The sequence below is a fragment of the Falco peregrinus genome, chromosome 1 (genome assembly GCF_023634155.1).
Source record: "Falco peregrinus isolate bFalPer1 chromosome 1, bFalPer1.pri, whole genome shotgun sequence".
Classification (NCBI taxonomy): Eukaryota; Metazoa; Chordata; class Aves; order Falconiformes; family Falconidae; genus Falco; species Falco peregrinus.
Window position 1 is genome coordinate 58,975,033 of NC_073721.1, and position 16,645 is coordinate 58,991,677.

The 16,645-nt window shown below is 41.6% G+C and overlaps 1 protein-coding gene across 4 annotated transcripts in view; it reads left to right on the forward strand.

The window, feature by feature from the left end:
* Nucleotides 1-118: 118 nt before the first annotated feature.
* INO80 (INO80 complex ATPase subunit) overlaps nucleotides 119-16,645 on the forward strand; it is a 67,316-nt gene continuing 50,789 nt past the window's right edge. Inside the window, exons 1-8 of one of the 4 annotated variants that reach the window (XM_055813414.1) lie at nucleotides 119-374; nucleotides 8,358-8,543; nucleotides 9,406-9,572; nucleotides 9,663-9,730; nucleotides 11,261-11,419; nucleotides 13,237-13,357; nucleotides 14,667-14,881; nucleotides 15,928-15,981. In XM_055813414.1, the coding sequence (XP_055669389.1) occupies nucleotides 8,401-8,543; nucleotides 9,406-9,572; nucleotides 9,663-9,730; nucleotides 11,261-11,419; nucleotides 13,237-13,357; nucleotides 14,667-14,881; nucleotides 15,928-15,981 (927 nt within the window). In that variant the 5' untranslated portion in view covers nucleotides 119-374; nucleotides 8,358-8,400. Of the gene's footprint in view, nucleotides 375-779; nucleotides 6,600-8,357; nucleotides 8,544-9,405; nucleotides 9,573-9,662; nucleotides 9,731-11,260; nucleotides 11,420-13,236; nucleotides 13,358-14,666; nucleotides 14,882-15,927; nucleotides 15,982-16,645 lie in introns of those variants that run through there. The other 3 variants (XM_027778505.2, XM_027778506.2, XM_027778507.2) reach the window with 3 other exon arrangements.

Consider the following 16,645-nt stretch of genomic DNA (forward strand, 5'->3'; position numbering starts at 1 on the left):
GCGGGACGGCAGCCCCGGGGCGCGGGCCCGGGGTGGCGGGGAGGTATGCGGGGCTCGATTGTTCAGGCCTGGCCATGGCGCCTCTCCTCCCCCCCGCCATGGCTCCCCGTGTCCCTGCTCCTCTCCTCTCAGTGAGCGAAAGTGGCCGCCGCCGCCGTCCCAGCGCCCGCAGCCGCCGCCTCCTCCTCAGCAGCAGCGCGGGCGCCATCTTGGCGAGGCAGGAGTCGAGAGCGCCCCGCGGCAGGAGACAGGCAGCGCCAGCCCCAGCAACGCGGGGCGAGAGGCCGGGTGGAGCGAGCGGGGAGCCAGCCCAGGAGACACCCCCAGCCCCCCGCCGCCGCCGCCGCCGCGCCGCCGCCGGACCCACTACCCAGGTGAGCCACCGCGGCGACCGGGCAAGGACATGTGGGGCCGGGGCTACCACAGGCGGTAGCGGGGCCCCGTCGGGGCAGGCCGCGGCTTCGCACACACACCCCCCGCTAAGCGGCGGCGGCCGCAGCAGCCGGGCCTCTTCTTAAAGGGACAGGCCCCTTCCCCGCCCTGCCCGCCGGATGCGCCCCGAGACACCGGCGGCGGGAGCCGCGCCTCCCCCCTCTGCCCGGAGCGGGGTGGCCGCCGGGCCCCCGCTATGGGGGGTGACGGGGAGGGGGGAGGGGGAGGCGGTTGCGTGCACCTGCGGGCGCACGTGCGCCGCGGGGGGGGGCGCGGGGGGGAACAGGGGGGAGGCGGCGCGTGCGCGCGGGGGCCGCGGGCCCGGGAGGGGCCGCGGGCCCGGGAGGGGGGCTGCCGAGCCGCCACACGGGCAGCCGGGCTGGCAAGGGCCGCCTCAGCGGGAGCGGGGCTGCCGGGCCGCCCTGCGGGGACCGGCCGGGGAGGGGCGGCCCCACGGGGTGCGGGGCGGGAGCGGCCCCGCTCAGGTTTGTGGGTGCCGGCCGCCCCGAGGGCCCGCCCTCGCCGCTCCGGGCCTGCGGCCGTACCCGCCGCCGGGGGGAGGCGGACCCCGGGCAGCCCCGTCGGTCGCGTCACGCAGGGCCGGGGCTCGGAGGCGGCCCGGGGCCGGTGATGGGCGTCTGCCGGGCGCGCGGCCGCTGCGGCGTGAGGCGGTGTGTGCGGCGGGGCCCGGCCCGGTGTCACCGGGCAGCGCGTGCTTGTCGGTGCCCTCCTGCCGGTCGCGCGTGGTCCAGCTCCCTCTCCACGCTGTCGTAGCCGAAAATAAGAAATGCCTTCATTTTCTTCTCTGCGTGAAGAAAACGGTGCGGGTCCATCCCTTTGCATAGTGACATGTCTTCGTGTGCGTTACCAGAATTCTAGTTTCCTCATATGAACAAACCTACTGCCTGGATTCGTACCGCACATCTGGTACACCTGTGTGTGACCAACACTCGTCTGTCTTTAACTTCCATGCATCAGAAATGCTGTATTCGCGCTGTCGTTCCTTTAACATACACATAGAGGAGTATGTCGTAACATTCTGAGGTTGGTAAGATCGTGAAGGAAAAAGTACAAGAAGTAGGGCTGTAGCTTAAACCTTTTCCTGATGTTTAAGGATATTCCCTGTAATTCCCTTTCAGTTCGTCTCTCACATATATGTCGTTAAAGCTAAATACTGCCTTGCATTTCTTGATTGTTCAAATGAGCAAGTTTTGTGCCATTCGGGCATAATGTACTAAGCTGTAAACTAACTCTGTAATAAACCTGCTATTTGACAGGCTAAATTACGTGCTAGGGATTGTTTTAGATGGCAAGAAGAAAGTGGCCCTCTTAGAGCTTTCTTGGATGTAGTTCCCTTTTCATGGTCTGGGGTGGAGGGAGTAAAAACCAGACAAAACCGAAACCATCCATGCAGTTTGTATTTTGTGTACATGGAGAGAGGAGGAGCGAAGCAATGGCGATGCGTGAGGGTCGCAGCTGGTGCTGTTACATGGAACAGAGTATGGATGTATTGTCAAGAGGTCTCCATAAACACTATTAACTGCCCTTCTGGGACAAGACCTACTATAACTGAATAATTAAATAGTTAGGTTTGTTTTTTCTGTTAGTTTAGACACGGAAGCAGAGCAATGACGTGCCAACTTTTGTGTTTGGTATGTTTTAAGGTATGCTGTCGTTTGCTTACATGTTTCTGATGAGTTTTTTGCAGAGCAGTATAGGTTTTTTGAGTGTTTGTGGGGTTTTTTGTTAAATAATAATTTTTGTTAAATAAATAATTTTGTTAAATAATAAATGAGGCCCTTTCTGTGACTGTTACTTGGGCAGTTGGGAAATTCGGAACCCGTTCCTCACTGGCTTGTCTTCTCTGTATATAAAAGCAATTAAAAGGTGGAACAGAGATCAATGAAGTGCTGTTTCATTCCTTGAAAACAATATAAAACCTTACCACAAAAGCAAAACAGTGAGGTAGAGTACTGTATATGGGACAGTATCTAGTTTTAACTAGATTTCGTTACTCAGAAAAGCAATTAAAATGGCTTCTTTTTAATTTCAAATTGATATTTTTTTAAAGTCAATTGTTACTGTCTTATTCATTCAGCTCGAGTTTAGCGGAGACTGAGGACTGTAGGTTCATATGGAATATCATATCTGCTTTTTTTTAAAGCAATAATTTCTTGTGTATTAAAGTTATATTTAAGACGCTTCCATAAGAAAAGACTAGATGAAGGATTATGTTTCACTCTAAGACCTGGTAGATAGTGTGCTTTGGAAATGGTTGTCAGTGTAACTACACATTTATCAAAGCAAGCTAAGATGTGAGGGGAGAAAGAAGTGTGTAATTCTCCTCCAGGCAAAACACCTCTTCAAGTTTTTTATGCCACTGCAATTGTTTGTATTAGCGATTACATGCTTATAAAGAAATCTGACAAAAATATGCCTCACCAGTATTACTGTACTAATGTACAGTAGTTTTCCATACAGATCTTGACTGAACCTTACATGTGGATATGTACGTTTGCGTCAGGGGTTATTCTGGAGATGTTACTACAGGAAATTGTTATGGTATTCTGCTATTCTGATGAGAGTTGTATGTCTCAATGGTAAATTTCTTCAAGAAAGAGAAGTGTCCTAGGTGTTCGTATCAGTTTGGGAAATCTCTCTAAATAAGTTGGTGTCAAAATGCAAAGCATGAAAAGACTGTGTGTGAGTGCAAAACCAGAAAACTGCTAAATTGTGAGGGAACTAAGATAGCGGGTTGTATTCTTGCTCCCAGTTCTTAATCCTGCTTTATGGACAAAATGTTCAGTGCTGTAAATGGAGATATGAGGAATACATGCTTTCTGTGTGTCAACTGGGATTTCAGGTTTTTTTTCTGCTGGAACGTTTTGCCAGCATGCTCACCCCAGCTGGGTGGAGGAGAGGTAAGAAACTCTGCTTTTCTGGGCTGAAACACTGGAACAAGTGAGCGTGCTCACCTGCCAGCTAGTAATGCTTCATCTCCATGCATTTAGCGTGTGACAGGTGAGAGGGAGCTGGGTTTACCTCTCTGATTTGCCTTGCATTTGTCACAGGCTAAGCAGGGGTACTGTGGATTAGCAGCTGTGTTGTACCTTTTGCCTCCATGGCAGCTTGTGTTTGTGCCCTCAGCTAGGACAGTGGCTGTTATCATTAGTTACTATGGTGTTTGATGTTAGTGCTGGGCATAGAGAGAAGAAAAAGTGATCCTTTGGGCCTTAACTGAGGTGTAGAGATGCCGAAACAGAGAGACTGCTGGAGGAAAAAGTACTATTTCAAACAGCTGTGTAAAGCAAATCCTTTCTAGCTCACAGCTTGGCACAAGTGCCAGACTGTGCTTGCCACTTACAGGGCTCCTGCTTTAAACTGTTACCTGTAGTGAAAACTTCGTTGTGCTTCATTCAGAAATAGCCCGTAGATATTTCTTTAAACTGGGAGAATCCGCTTTTAAAGGTAAGCTGCTTCGTGACAGCAGTGTTTTTGCTGTTTGGTTGGTGCAGGTTGGTCTGTGTAAAACTTGGAAACCTTGTTATAAAACATAACTGCTCTCTGAGGACATCCTTGGAGGATTCTTTTCCAGTGCTGAGTGTTTACTTACTGCCTAGATGTTACAATGGGCAGACTTGAAAAAAGTGTCAAGAAACCCCACACCTACGTTAACATGGAACTAAGCAGTGTGATTTAAAACAGGGTGAGGAAGGCTGCTTCAGAACTGAACTTAGATCTTAAAAAAAATAAAGGATTGTGAAGGTTATTTGTATGAAGTTGATATATATGGAACTAAACTAGATTCTGCTGATGATATTTTACCTGTGCTTTTAATAATTCGGAGGGCCAGATGATACAATTCAGTGGTTTCAGTGTGAGCTTCTGATTAAGTAGGGATGTTAGAGGATTCAAAGTATCTGCCGTGAGCACAGCAGCTATTTCCAAATGCCAGTTTTACTAAACTGTTATAACTTGAGAGATGAAGGGAGAAAGCAAGTAACTGCTCAATTAGATACTGACACTTAACATAAAATTGGCTCATATCAGCCAGAAAGTCATGATGGCAGAAGGATTACTCTGCAGTGTCCAGTCATTTCACCATCTGTAACATGTAAGGTATTTACCTAAATGGTATCATCAGTAATGAAAACATTTTGAAAATCTGTATTTCTGCAATCTTATTTAAACTGAGTAGGCAAAAGGATAGATTTGTTTAAAAAATGGCAGTGAATGTCATTAGGGTGTAAATCAATTGAACCGATGTCCTGAACACCGCTACCCGCTGTAGTGGATCGGGCTGTGGTGTGCCTCTCACTTGTTTGTTCCCATCTTCTCTCGCTTCAGTATTCAGGGAGTTTTTACCATTGGATACCTTTGTTTCTTAAAACCTAGAGTGGGAACAAAAGAACAGAGAATAAAGAAGCATCTGAGCTTCCTGTATTATTACTTTGATCAGCAGAGAAGCACTGGGTGATGTTAGCATATAAATAAATGAAAGGCTGAATTCAATGGCTGAGCTATTTTTTATTCAGTTTGCCTGTGTAACACTTATTAAATTTGTTTTGGGTGGTGTTAGTACATTTAAGAATATTGTTCAGCTCTTCTGTGTTTGTTTATTTGGTAGGCAGGATACGGATGAGTAACTGTTTCTTAGGATGAGAGTAATTAAATTTGTGTGTACAGGAGCTTTGTGGGTCAATTAAAATAGGAAGACAAGCAAAAAAAGAATGTCTGTTTTGAATGCTGAAATGTAGGGTACTTACAGTATGTCAGCACAAGGAGGTCTTTATTAAATGCTGAAATGTAAGGCTTCCTGATCTGGGAAGTAATATTTAGGAACGTAGGTATCTGAAAAAAATATGGCCAATACAGGTACTTAGCATGTGTGTGCACATTCTAAATTGTTTTAAGCTTTTATAAGTGAAAACACAGCTAAGTGTACACAACAAGGAAATTTAATGTTAAAACATGGAATGAAAGCTACTCTTTACAGTTACCAGCAGTCATTGCAGACAGAGGGTGTTAGCACTTGCTTTTTATACTGGTCTGGGAACTCTGTGCAGCAGCAGTGAGCCACTCCTGAGAAAATGGCTTAGTTTTCTAATTACTAAACACATCTGATAGCATCTTCTTTTCATAGGGTCATTTATATCTTGCGAGCAAAGAAATAATCTTCTGGTTCTCTCCGAGGCCACGTGAGCATGGAGCCAGATGAGCACTGCTGCCTGAGCAGAGCAGAGGCACTCATCCAGCCTGGCGGGTCCATGTGGACCAGCACTTGGGCAAGTGCGTCTGGGCAGCTAGAAAAGCATCCAGTTACTCATTTTAGATCAGGAACATGATTGTATTTGTTTTGCCTCCAGCCTGTTTGCTGTCCTGCAATTAAAAACTTGACCTCAAATCTATCTTAATTCTTTCCTGTTATTCTGCTGTGAAGCTTGTATAGTTTTGTGAGGGCAAGGCTCGCTGGGGCAAAAGAGTGTGTTTGGCGTGCTGGCTTCTGCAGAGTGGGTGAATCCCAGTAAAATCCTGTGTGCTTTGTGCCCACTGGGGCACATTTCTTTCCCACGATGCCTCTAGGACAGGCCATGCCACTAGGAGTTGGGTTTTGGGAGGGAGGTTTTCTGCAAAGAGCAAACAAGTAAAAGATGCCTTGTGGTTCTGAGTAAAATCATTAAACAGTGGTTGCACGTGACAGTTTGGGTGGGAAAGTCGCATAATGCCATGTTAACCCAACACGTTCTGTCGTTGACAGATACATTTTGAAATTGCGTGATAAAAGGGATCACCTTGTGTCTTCTGGTATGGTACTAGGGATTGAATCTTGCTCCTGTAATATGTGTTTGTCATTATTAAGGGTGATCTGAAGGGAAACCACTTTCACCTTCGTGGTATCCTTTTCTGAATGATTTCTTCAACCAGACACAAAAGTTTCATGTTTTCTCTTGTTTTCTAACCTCTTTGCTTTCTTCACAGCCCTGTCTCTTGGCAGACGGTTTTTGATTTTAGGATGGGTTGTTTGTTTTTTTCCAGATGGCTGTTAAGCAATGTGACATATCCAGATGAAAGTTTCATGGAAAACATGAATCTTAATACACTTACCATAGGGAAAGCTTTCAGGTGCTTTGTTCTGTCTGTTAACTTCTGCTGGAAGTGGGTATTTGGTAAGAGAGGTCAATCATTCTGTTGCCGTCTGCTCTGTGAAGGTCTAGCATATAGCATATAGAAACCTGAATCTAGATAGCTTCAGTCTAAAAAAAAATAATTAAATGAGGGCTGTTACCTAACAATTTCTGGCAGCTGTTTATTCTGTATGGATAAAGGCTAGGTGTTTATTATGAAGTAATAAAATTTGCTGTTGTTCAGCCACAGCCATCGGTATCAAGGTGGCAATTGTTTGTCATAGTTTTTTGTAACTTCAGAAGTTCTCAATCTGTTCCATAATTTTTGAGGACAAAAGACTTGGAAGAAGTTAGGTGCTAGTTTTTAGACTGTATATTGAAAGAGAGAACAATTTGAAGACCAGATACTCAATCTGTGTTTTTGTGTATATAAGGTTAAAACAATTAAGTTATTAACAGTTTAATAATTTAACAAATATAAAATGTGTTGTAGTAAGTTAATACGAAGTTTGCTTCAGGTTTTGTAGTATTTTTAAGAAGTGTTAGAAATCAGAATGATCTTTCAGAAGAACAATTAATCAAAGCCTTTCAAGAGCTGACTGGTTTTATTTTTGTCCTCCACCAGAAGCAAAAGCTAAAGGCATTTATTTATTAAGTGAATACTATCATATTTAGGGTGTTGACAGCACTTTTGTTTATGCATTAACACCTGTGACTTTGGAAATAATTTAAAATTATCTTTCTTACTATTGTTATAACGATGATGGCATCTTTTGTAATCAAAGAAAAACAAGATTCCAGTTGACAGAGCTATTAGGGTAACCATTGTTAACGACATGTTTTGTAGTTGAAGGAAAATAAAACTGCAGTTGACAGAGGAATAAAATATTGTGATAGTTTTGTTTCTAAAGTGTGTTTGATGCAAATATTGCGGGGGGCGTGTGTGGGTTTTTTAAGAATCTAAAGTCCTAGAACAAATGAAACGTGAAAATCAGGCAGGCTGGTTTTACTAGTTGAAAAAACATAAAGCTAGTGTATGTTCTAAATTGGTAAGTGTAAGAAGTATGTAACACATTGCTAATTATGTGTTACTTTTTCTTTAATAAAGATAACAGATGAATTTTAGAACAGATTTTTTTTTTTTTTGTGCGGTATTTGTAGCTTGTTTGTCAACAGGTGGCAGCTACGTTTTGGGTGCTCTGAGAGTTGTATTGCTTTAAAGTAAAGGAAAAGTCTTAGGAGTATCCTGTAGACTACAGCTATGAACTGAATGGTAAAAACAACAGAAGGACAATATTTTCAGTAGTTCTTCCTTTTTGGAGTAAGTTTATATATGTGATTCAAGTTAAGAAAAATAATTTAATTGCTTTCATTCAGCTTTCATGATAAGCAGCTGCCCTCTGTTTGGAGCTAAACATGTTATCTTTAATAGTGATGCAAGTTTACTTTAGATGTTCAAGGACTGGCTGCATTGCGCTTGCATTTCCCTGTTGGCACTTGGATTGTCATGCTTGGTCAGTGCCATGCTTGTTCCTCTTGAACGGCACCCACACGTCATAAACCAGAAACCTTAAGAATTGCATTTTTGGCTATTGTAATATTGTGATAGAAAGTTTAGTGTGAATTTCTGATTGTTTAATGTACCTGTTAACTGCAGCCTAAGCTTTTTGCCCAGGACTACCTCTGTTACGTGTTCTGTGAGACACTAGTATTTGGTGTCAGGTGCAGGAGGTGTGCTTGCTCACCGAGTTCCTCCGTTCAGAGGTGGTAGTGAGGATGTTTGTTGTTCCTTCTTGACAGCTGCGTGTTCAGAGGCACCTGTGCATGAGGAGAAGTTTGTTCTATGGCCTCAGAGCTGGGTGCCAGGGAGGATGGCAGCTGCTCGGAGCTGGCAAAACCCCTTTATCTGCAATATCTGGAGAAAGCTCTGCAACTGGATCAGTTTTTACGACAGACATCTGCCATTTTTAACAGGAGTATATCCAGGTACCAAAACCTTTTCTGTTTTTCCTTGGGGACATAAGGAAAGAGAAGCATTTTTATTATATCGTTCGAAGGCCACACCACATTAAGGATTTAGTAGTGACTTGTTCATTATAAACTCCGCTCCTTTAAAGGTTTTGGACTGTGCTTCTTCTACCTGGCACTAATAATTCAGTATGTTGCCAGCCCATGTACAAATGAGCACAATGTTTTAAAGCTTTCTTGCATAGCCGAGTGCCCAAAACTGCCTGCAAAAAGTAGGAGGAAGAAACGCAAAGTTGATTTTTCAGGGACTTGGCCTGTGGCCAGAAGCGAAATGCAGAGATTCTGGTGAGATGCAGAGTTTTTATGTAAAGTAAGTTGTAGCCATGAGAAGCGAGTCATCAGGGTACGTTTCTGTCCTGGAACAGTTTACATTTAATTTCATTGTTGTTTTGGAATTGTAGAGTTACAGAACTGATAACTGTATAGGTAACAGAAAACAGGTGTATTTACAAGCATGAAATAAGACCCACTCAAGGAGTAGAAAAAATATAGTTTCATAGTTCTCACATATACAGTAGTCAGTAGTGCTGAGGACTTGATGTTAGTTTCTTGCTTATTTCATGCTTCTCAAATTAGATACCTAGTTAAAGGCTGAAGGTGCAGGTTGATGGCATAGCCAGGCCGGTCTGATGATTAACTACTGCTGAGGGGTTGATGGGAAATTATTAACAGCAATATTTCTAATGTGTAAAATTATATCTGAAGCTTGTCTCAAGGTTTGAGAATTGAGACAATGGCCACATGTAAGAAAGTCGTGTGGGTGTTTTCTCTTTTGAGTATTTTTCCTTTCATTGTCACCACATTACATGTTGCCTTGCAGTGATGAAAGTGAAGATGGATTGGATGACAATCCTTTGCTGCCTCAGTCTGGGGATCCCCTGATGCAAGTTAAGGAAGAGCCTCCAAACTCTTTGCTTGGGGAGTCTTCTGGAGCAGGGAATTCCGGGATGCTGAACACACATTCCCTGAATGGAGTACTGCAGCCAGGTAGGCGGGCGCTAGGTTGAATCTTTGCTTTCTTTGGGATAAGCTGGGAAAAGCAGTATTTCTTAAGAACTTTATTTTTTCTCTAAACAGAACCAAAGTCTGAAAAAGGGAGCTTGTATAACTTTTCCAAACTGAAGAAAAGCAGAAAGTGGCTGAAGGTAAGAATGTTGGAAAGAATGCAGCTATTGTGACATCTGTGACTGGAGTTTCAGTCAGCACCTTGTAGACAGCAGTGAGCAATTCCATCGTGTTGTCTGATGTAGGTCGTGGTGTAGAAACGTAAGCAAGGAGATGACGGCAAGAAAGTTGAGCAGTGGTCAAAGCATTGCCACAAATTATCACAAATACTTTTTCCCAATACAGTAAGTTTACAGTAAGTTTGTTCTCCGTAGTCCATTTAGTTTTACTTTACACGTGCTACGGAGAGTTCAGGAAGCTAGACTAATGTGTTTTAAGAGCTGCTTTAAATCACGTGATGCAATTTAGTTGATGCAAAATCTCCCACTAAAAAAGTAGCATAAGGTGATAGAAAGCTGTGGTAATATTTTGTGTTGCTGAAAAGAGGGCTAGAGGGCTGCAAATGAATTCTTTGGTCTTGTTCTGTATTGGGTGGTTGTTTGCTGCACTTTGTTTTTTGTTTTGTTTTTTTTTGGTTTGGGTGTTGGTTTTTTTTGAGGTAACTGGAGCTATGGTCCCTTGCTAAGAGGAAAGAAATGGGTTTTTTGGGGGGGTTGATTGGCTGGGGTTTTTTGGTTGGGTTGTTTTTTTTTTCATTGAGAAAAAACACTTACCAAAGCAACAAGTACATTCTGCAGAGGCTTCTCATCTTGGAAATGGAAAGAAAGAAGAGTATGTGATGGCTGATAACGAATATTGTATTAGACTTTGGGTAGAACAAAACAGAATTATAGTCTGTAGATTTGAGGCTTTCATTTTCATTGTGTAGCAAAATGGATGGTAAGCATTTCAATTTTGGTTAGCAGCAGCATTTTAGTTAAATTTCACGGTGAGTATACATTCAGAATCTTGAAGTAATTTTAGTACGCTGTCAAAATTAAAAAATTATCTATTATGAACTGTATTACATGGATGTTTGGGACTCCCTTGAAAATTTGTTTCTATGATGAACTCAGGACAGGGTCCAAACAAGGATGGAAGGAGAGAGTGGAATGGTGGCTTTATGCCACCTTTGTGTTTTTATTGTACTGTGGCCTTGTGTAGTTAGCAGCAACAGGTTGCCAAGAGGTCTGACAAGAGCCAAACCTGCTACAGCTAATGCTGGTGGAAGGGGCAGAGTAGCAGGATAAACTACAAATGGGGCAGGAAAGCACTTGGAACCATACATAACAAAGTGCCCCTACTGGTATATCCTGGGTTTTCTTGCTGCCACTTGTCTGAGACCAGAAAGTGGATTCTAAAATGACTTAACTATGATGAAACTAGCAGAAAACTACCTCCCTCAGATCAGAACGTGTGTATTGGATTCACTGCTACAGAGTACTGTACCTCAGAAAAAGATTTTCCATTTGAGGCGTTTCAGATGGAAGATGCTTTGTAAACACTCATAATCGTTGCTGGGCCAGACCCACAGCCCTTTATTCGATAAAAGCTCAAGAGTGCTTTGCGTAATAAACAGTTCAGTTCAGGGACTTGCAATTATTGAAGTAATTCCCATTTATTCTTGTTAGAGTATCCTTCTGAGTGATGACTCCAGTGACACAGATTCACCAAGTGATGAGGACGGAGAGGAGGACGAATTTTCCCTTTCAAGGGAGGAACTTCACAATATGCTGCGATTACACAAATATAAGAAACTGCATCAAAGCAAATACAGCAAAGACAAAGAGGTAAAAATCCAGAATTTTTACATTTCCTTGATTTTTATTCTTTCCTGTAACTGCATTATTTTAACTGCTCTTATTTTTTATTGAAAAACATAAGGTTTTGTGGATTGGAAAACATCCTGTTAAGTAGACTAGAACAGTTTTAACATTGGTTGCAGAGAAGGCTTGTTTAATTACATACAGACCGAAAAGCTGTTGATGCCTTATGCTGAGAATCTGTCAATAATTTATGTAGCTAGTACTGGCACAGGTGTTACATAGAGCTTCCGCAATGCTCCGTCCCAGTGACTAGAGCAAATATAGGGCGCTAGAATGCAAGATTTGGATAACATATGTATGAAAACTGAGGTGCTGTGGGTTAAATTCTAATACGTGTAGTAGCTGCTGTTCAAGACTAAAATTTATATTTAAACCTAAAGCAGTATACTTGCATCATCGTTGAAGTGATGAGTAGGAAGGCAGTGTTTACATTCTTGAAAGGGAATTCCTAATTCTCCTTACTGTTTCCTGTCGATCTTTGGGAGTTTGCTTCACATTTTTCTTTCTTGCTTTTCTTTTTTATTTTGGGTTTTCTTCTCATATTCTCTTTTTTCCCTTCTTATAAGAAAATAGTCTGCCACATTTCTATATTTTTGTTATTATTAGGCCACATTCTATGACCGTTTTGTTTATAATGATATATTTCTTCAAATTTATAAGAACTTTTGCAGAAATTATTTTCGTTGCTGTTTTGAATCGCACCAGAAAGTAGTCTCAGGTGAAGGAAGTCATCCTATTCTGCTATCAGAGGATGTCTCTGAAATTAAATTTGTCTTCTTGTTGCATATTCTTTTGAAATTTCTCCAGAAGAGTGAAGAAATGTTTTCCCACTCGGGTCTTTGATTCTGTCCACTTTCTCCCTTTACTTGTTAAGTTCTAAACTGAGATTGTATTAGTGTCTTGAAATACTACATAACTACACAAATAGCCATACACCCAATTTTTACACAGGTCATAATTTTTGTTAGGTTTTACACAAGTATTTATTTCCGGACTAGTAAGAAATAATACCCAGTGGGAATAACCGGGGTATTGTCAGATCAGCAGTACACAGTTATGAGTGGGGGAAACACATCTGTCCAAAAAAATATGTTTATGCTGATGTTCTCCCCTTTCAAAAATCTTTCGTTAACTTAATAGTATGCTTAGGTTTTAAATTGTTAATTTCTGACCTGTGCTGTCTTTAATTTGCCTGTTTATGTGTAACCTGTGTATAGTTCTTTTATTCAGCTGAAATATTATGCTGGGAATATACTGAATTTTTTGATAATTTGGGGTGGGGGGAAGCTGAGGCAGCTGTATTTTTGCTTAACCATCTGAATGTTCAAATTGTTTGTCCTTGTGGAAATCTTTTAAATGCCTCCTATCTAAACCCATCCTTTTACATCGCTTGGAATGATGAAGTAGAACGTGTATGTCATTTGGGAATGCAAGCAACACCAGTAAGAGGACCATAATTGGATCACTACATGTAATGTGCTGCCTTGCTGGGCAGGACCCATACGGAACAGATAGAGCAGTGTGCTTGGAAGTGTAAATTTCACTGCCTGCTCTTCCTGCCTTACCTGGTGGGCTTGGCTCCCTGTGCAGGACTTGGAGGCCACCTCTGGGAGCAGTGGTTTCACTTTGGACACTGTATGATCCTTGATAACAATGCTAAGTATGGAGAGGTGTATGTTTTCTGATCTCTCCTCTGTGATCAAGATCTGAACTTTTTTACCTGCTATCTCTGTTATCTGCTATATGTTTTGCACTCCTGTGCTCATTTACAACCACTTCAGTTGCAGCAATATCAATACTACAGTGCAGGACTGCTGTCAACGCATGATCCTTACTACGAGCAGCAGCGCCACCTGCTAGGGCCCAAGAAAAAGAAGTTTAAAGAAGAGAAAAAATTAAAAGGTAAATTTGCTAACCTTGTGTTTTACAATGGTTGCTGTGATTAAACTTCTTTCCTACATCATTTCCTTTGAATAAACATAGATGTTTCAAACTTTAGGGTTTTGCATTGAAATAGCCAGTTCTGTCAATGAAAAAATCTTCAGGACATACTGTGCTTTATCTTCTGGCTTCTAGAAAGCTAGAGTGGAAAAAAAAGAAGTGTGAATTGAGAGTTCGTGGCTTTAGATTTTCTTTGTGGGCCTCTGAATCTAGAATGAAGGAGTTAACACAGTGAATACCTTAGAGCTTTATTGATTGCTTCAAAATCCATAAATGCCATTGTATATCATGGTCCATTTACTCAGAGTTTTTTGGAAACATGATGGTTCCTTGAAAAATGCAAGAACTTCTCCAGTACCTGCTGCAGTTATTCCTCAATATGGAATTTTAGTGAATAAGAAATGATAGGGACTGAAAGTGTTTTCTGGAAACAGAGGTAACTCAGAATTGATGCCCAGTGTGAGTTAAAATAGAATTACTTCTGTAACCTCTCAGCTGGAGTTTCTCAGATGCATGTTTGCCAGGAAGTGCCATTTCCTTTCTTGATCGAGCTGGTAGCAGCATAAATCTGTAAGGAAGCAGGAAGAAAAGGCTATGAACTGTCACAGTAAGGTGAATTCTCTCCAGTGCAAGTACTTAAGTTTTGAGCTGTTTTTTATAGGGGCCTGTTTTGGGCTTTCTTCCTTCCTATCTTTCTGCAAGTTCCTTGTGACTGTGGTTTTGGTTTTTTTTGTCTCTCTCCACTAATCTTGAAGTATCCATGATTTTGCATACTCACAAAAATGTGATTTGCATCTGATCCAGTACCAATTTCTTCTGAAAGCTGGTATCTCTAATACATGGTAACGTGCCAATCTCTTTCAGCTACTGAGAAGTTTTGTTTAATACTTACCCTACCAAACGCTAATGTTGTTACCTTTGTATGTCTTACTTTTATATGTCTTTAAGTAGAACTTTACCACAATTCAAGAAATATTGCATCAAGTCCCAGACATTTTGATTCCTAAGGTGTGTTTCCCTGGGTGGAAAAATTGCATTTCACCACCCTTTTTATGAAACAGGAAAATCTTTCCGCTATAAAGTAATGAGAAGATTTCTAATTTATGATAAGTGGATGGTATCAGAATTGGCAAACACTGATAAGTTTGGCTTTTTGGTTGGTTCCACACATAAATTGACTAGGATAGTTTACTCAAGGAAAGATACCTGACTAAGTGTGTTCCAAAACCAGGAAAATTAATTTATTTTTATGATCATTGTTGCCATGCAGGCAAGTTGAAAAAAGTAAAGAAAAAGAGGAGACGGGATGAAGAACTCTCTTCAGAGGAGTCACCACGACGCCATCATCACCAGACCAAAGTTTTTGCCAAGTTTTCTCATGATACACCACCACCTGGGTCCAAGAAAAAGCATTTGACTATCGAGCAACTTAATGCACGTCGGCGGAAGGTGTGGCTCAGCATTGTTAAAAAGGAGTTGCCAAAGGTGAGCTTGACTAATGGCTCTAGGTCAATGAACACAGCAAGGCAGTCAGATAAAAAATTAACTTAGTAGGGAGCTGGCACTTGGAAAAATGGAGTGAAGTAAGGCCTGCTTTTTCTGGTGGTCATTAATGACCAAACTGATATTCGGTAATCCGTAAGCGACGTGTATTTGAATTTTTTATCACCGGTGATATCCAAGTGATCATGCAGTGCTTTGCCACTGCTTTTGTTTGGCTATCCAGCCTTTTTCTATTAACAGTACAGTAAGCTGTAGCAGGTACTCCTGCTAATGTACAGGATAGAGCAAACCAGTATCTAGCTTTTACATAAAGTTTGGGAAAGGAATGTTTCAATCGTTGTAGCTTGCGTGGGTTTTGAAGCTTATTTCAGAAACAGTCTAGGGAAGAGTGTATCATTTACAGGACAAGCTTCAGGCACATTTGAAATAGAAAGCTGGATTTACACTTGCTGGTTTTCTGAGATATGGTTGGAGTGGACATTACAACCTGCTTTTTGGAGTTCACAGTTAACAGACTTCGAATTCTAGGAAATTGAATATGAGTGATGGCTGCATCATCCTCTGTGAACTTACAAGCCAGGGAAAGAATATGTGCAGTGTGATAGACCTTATATTTTCAAGACTGATTTTGATCATGTGAAGAACATTAACTCTTAAGAATTAATTGCACATTATTCTTAACATCTTTGGGAAACAGTGGAAATTTTTGTTGTTTACTTCAGTGGTAACAGTGAAGTAGGAGAACCCTGCTTTGCAATAGTAGTAATTAAAGAAATGATCCTGGAAAATGAGGACTTTTTACATGCTTCCTTCAGGAGCTGGAACACGTTTATGTATGCCTTCAGTAATTAAGAATGGAAAGCTGTTTTGGTCAGAATAAAAACCACATACAGTACCTGTACCCAGCTACACAGTAGTGTACAAGGCTGAAGTTGGCATGTTTATCTGCTGAGGACTGGATAGTGATCTTTCAAAGTACTGTGAAGCCATTACCCTTTAACTAATTTTAAGATGGTATTCTTTTATAGGCATACAAACAAAAAGCCTCAGCCCGCAACCTTTTCCTAACCAACAGCAAAAAGGTAAGTGTTGTTTAGCTTTGCACTGGTACTTGTACTGGATGTGATAAGCAAACTGTAACCTCTTTAAGTTTCTTCCATTTCTTACAATACGGACTATGCTAGCAGGGCGTATAGGAGAAAGCCCTGTATAGAAGTAATTTGTCATTTAGTGTAAGGCTTTTCGGTTTTTTAGATGTGTCATTTTTGGCATATTTTGTAAGCAAAGGATGAAACGAACAACATGGATTTCTTCCATGAGATCTTTTTGGCTTTTTTAAGATTTAGTTGGTACATTTTTAATTTACTGGTCTTTGATAGTAAATTAATGACTTCAGTACACTTTGGCTTTTGAACTGCCTGTCTATCTGCTAGCTAGAACTTGATGGTTTAAGCATTCTTGTTTAAATCAAAGGGGCTCTTGGAATATTAAATCTGTTAATTTACATAAATATATAGGAGCTGAGATTAAAAATAGAACAATTTTTTGCTTAAGTGATTGCAAAAGGAACGTATCAGAGTCTTCTCTGAGAAACGTCATTGTTTCCACCTAGAAGGAGTTATTTAAGAACACTTGGTAATGGCTTTCTGAGCATTTTTCAAGTGTTACACTCAAGTGTCTAATTCATTTGTATGGCTAATGAAAAGGTAGTCAAATATATGGCTGGGAATCACCCGAGACAAGAAG